The 1000-nt window shown below is 39.1% G+C and overlaps 1 protein-coding gene across 1 annotated transcript in view; it reads left to right on the top strand.

Annotated features, from left to right (window-relative positions):
* Positions 1 to 1000, top strand: part of rasef (RAS and EF-hand domain containing) — a 15507-nt gene that overhangs the window by 11958 nt on the left and 2549 nt on the right. Inside the window, exons 14-16 of the mRNA XM_014020799.1 lie at positions 107 to 221; positions 547 to 654; positions 781 to 857. Of these exons, the coding sequence (XP_013876253.1) occupies positions 107 to 221; positions 547 to 654; positions 781 to 857 (300 nt within the window). The remainder of the gene's footprint in view (positions 1 to 106; positions 222 to 546; positions 655 to 780; positions 858 to 1000) is intronic.

Raw genomic sequence — 1000 nt, 5'->3', positions numbered from 1 at the left:
TCTCTTCTCTTCTCTTCTCTTCTCTTCTCTTCTCTTCTCTTCTCTTCTCTTCTCTTCTCTTCTCTTCTCTTCTCTTCTCTTCTCTTCTCTTCTCTCATCTTCTCAGGTTTCGGAGTATTGCCAAGTCTTATTTCCGACGTGCGGACGGCGTGCTGCTCTTGTACGACGTCACCTGTGAGAAAAGCTTCCTGAACATTAGAGAATGGGTGGACATGATTGAGGTAAAACTCTGCTCTGGTTTTGTTGTTTGAACAAAATATTTGAAAGAAAAGTAAACTGAGTTACTGTAAATGAGTCTAATCCTGTTAAATAAATAAAAAAAGAAAAGTCAAACTAAGTGTTTGTGTTTTTCTCCTTGGCCTGCAGAAAACAGGTAAGTGTTTGATGTAAAGCATGCTCTGGTTGTCCTGTAACTTTTTATTTGTGCACGTGTGGTTGGCTTTTTGTTCCTTGTTTGTTAGATGTGTGTGAGTGCTGCACATTTAATGATACAGTCACATCTGTGTTGAATATTAAACACTGAATTTATTTCCCTGTGTTTGGCAGGATGTGTCCCGGGATAATATTCCCATCATGCTTGTGGGCAATAAGTGTGATCTTAGAGAAGATGGAGTGGATTGTGTTCCTACCAGCTATGGAGAAAAACTGGCCATGGTATATTAATTTTTTTTATTTATTACTTGTGAGGACATTTTATTGCCTGTGTATGTAAATGTCCTGTTACTCAGAGCAAAGTCCAGTTGTTTAACTGCTCATCCTTTTGATGATTGCACCCATCAGACGTACAGCACTCTGTTCTGTGAAACCAGCGCCAAAGACGGATCCAACATCCTGGAGGCCGTGCTGCACCTGGCCAGGTGAGAAGCTGCTGTTTCTGACAGTTGATTGGATGAAAAAAAAACATGTTTTATCACACTTCTGAAAATATACAGCAGGTAAAATAAGTATTGAACATGTCAACATTTTTTTCAGTAAATATATTACTAGAGGTGCTAATGAC

This window comes from Austrofundulus limnaeus, unplaced genomic scaffold (genome assembly GCF_001266775.1).
Source record: "Austrofundulus limnaeus strain Quisiro unplaced genomic scaffold, Austrofundulus_limnaeus-1.0 Scaffold265, whole genome shotgun sequence".
Classification (NCBI taxonomy): domain Eukaryota; kingdom Metazoa; phylum Chordata; class Actinopteri; order Cyprinodontiformes; family Rivulidae; genus Austrofundulus; species Austrofundulus limnaeus.
This window is presented reverse-complemented; position numbering and strand designations above follow the sequence as displayed.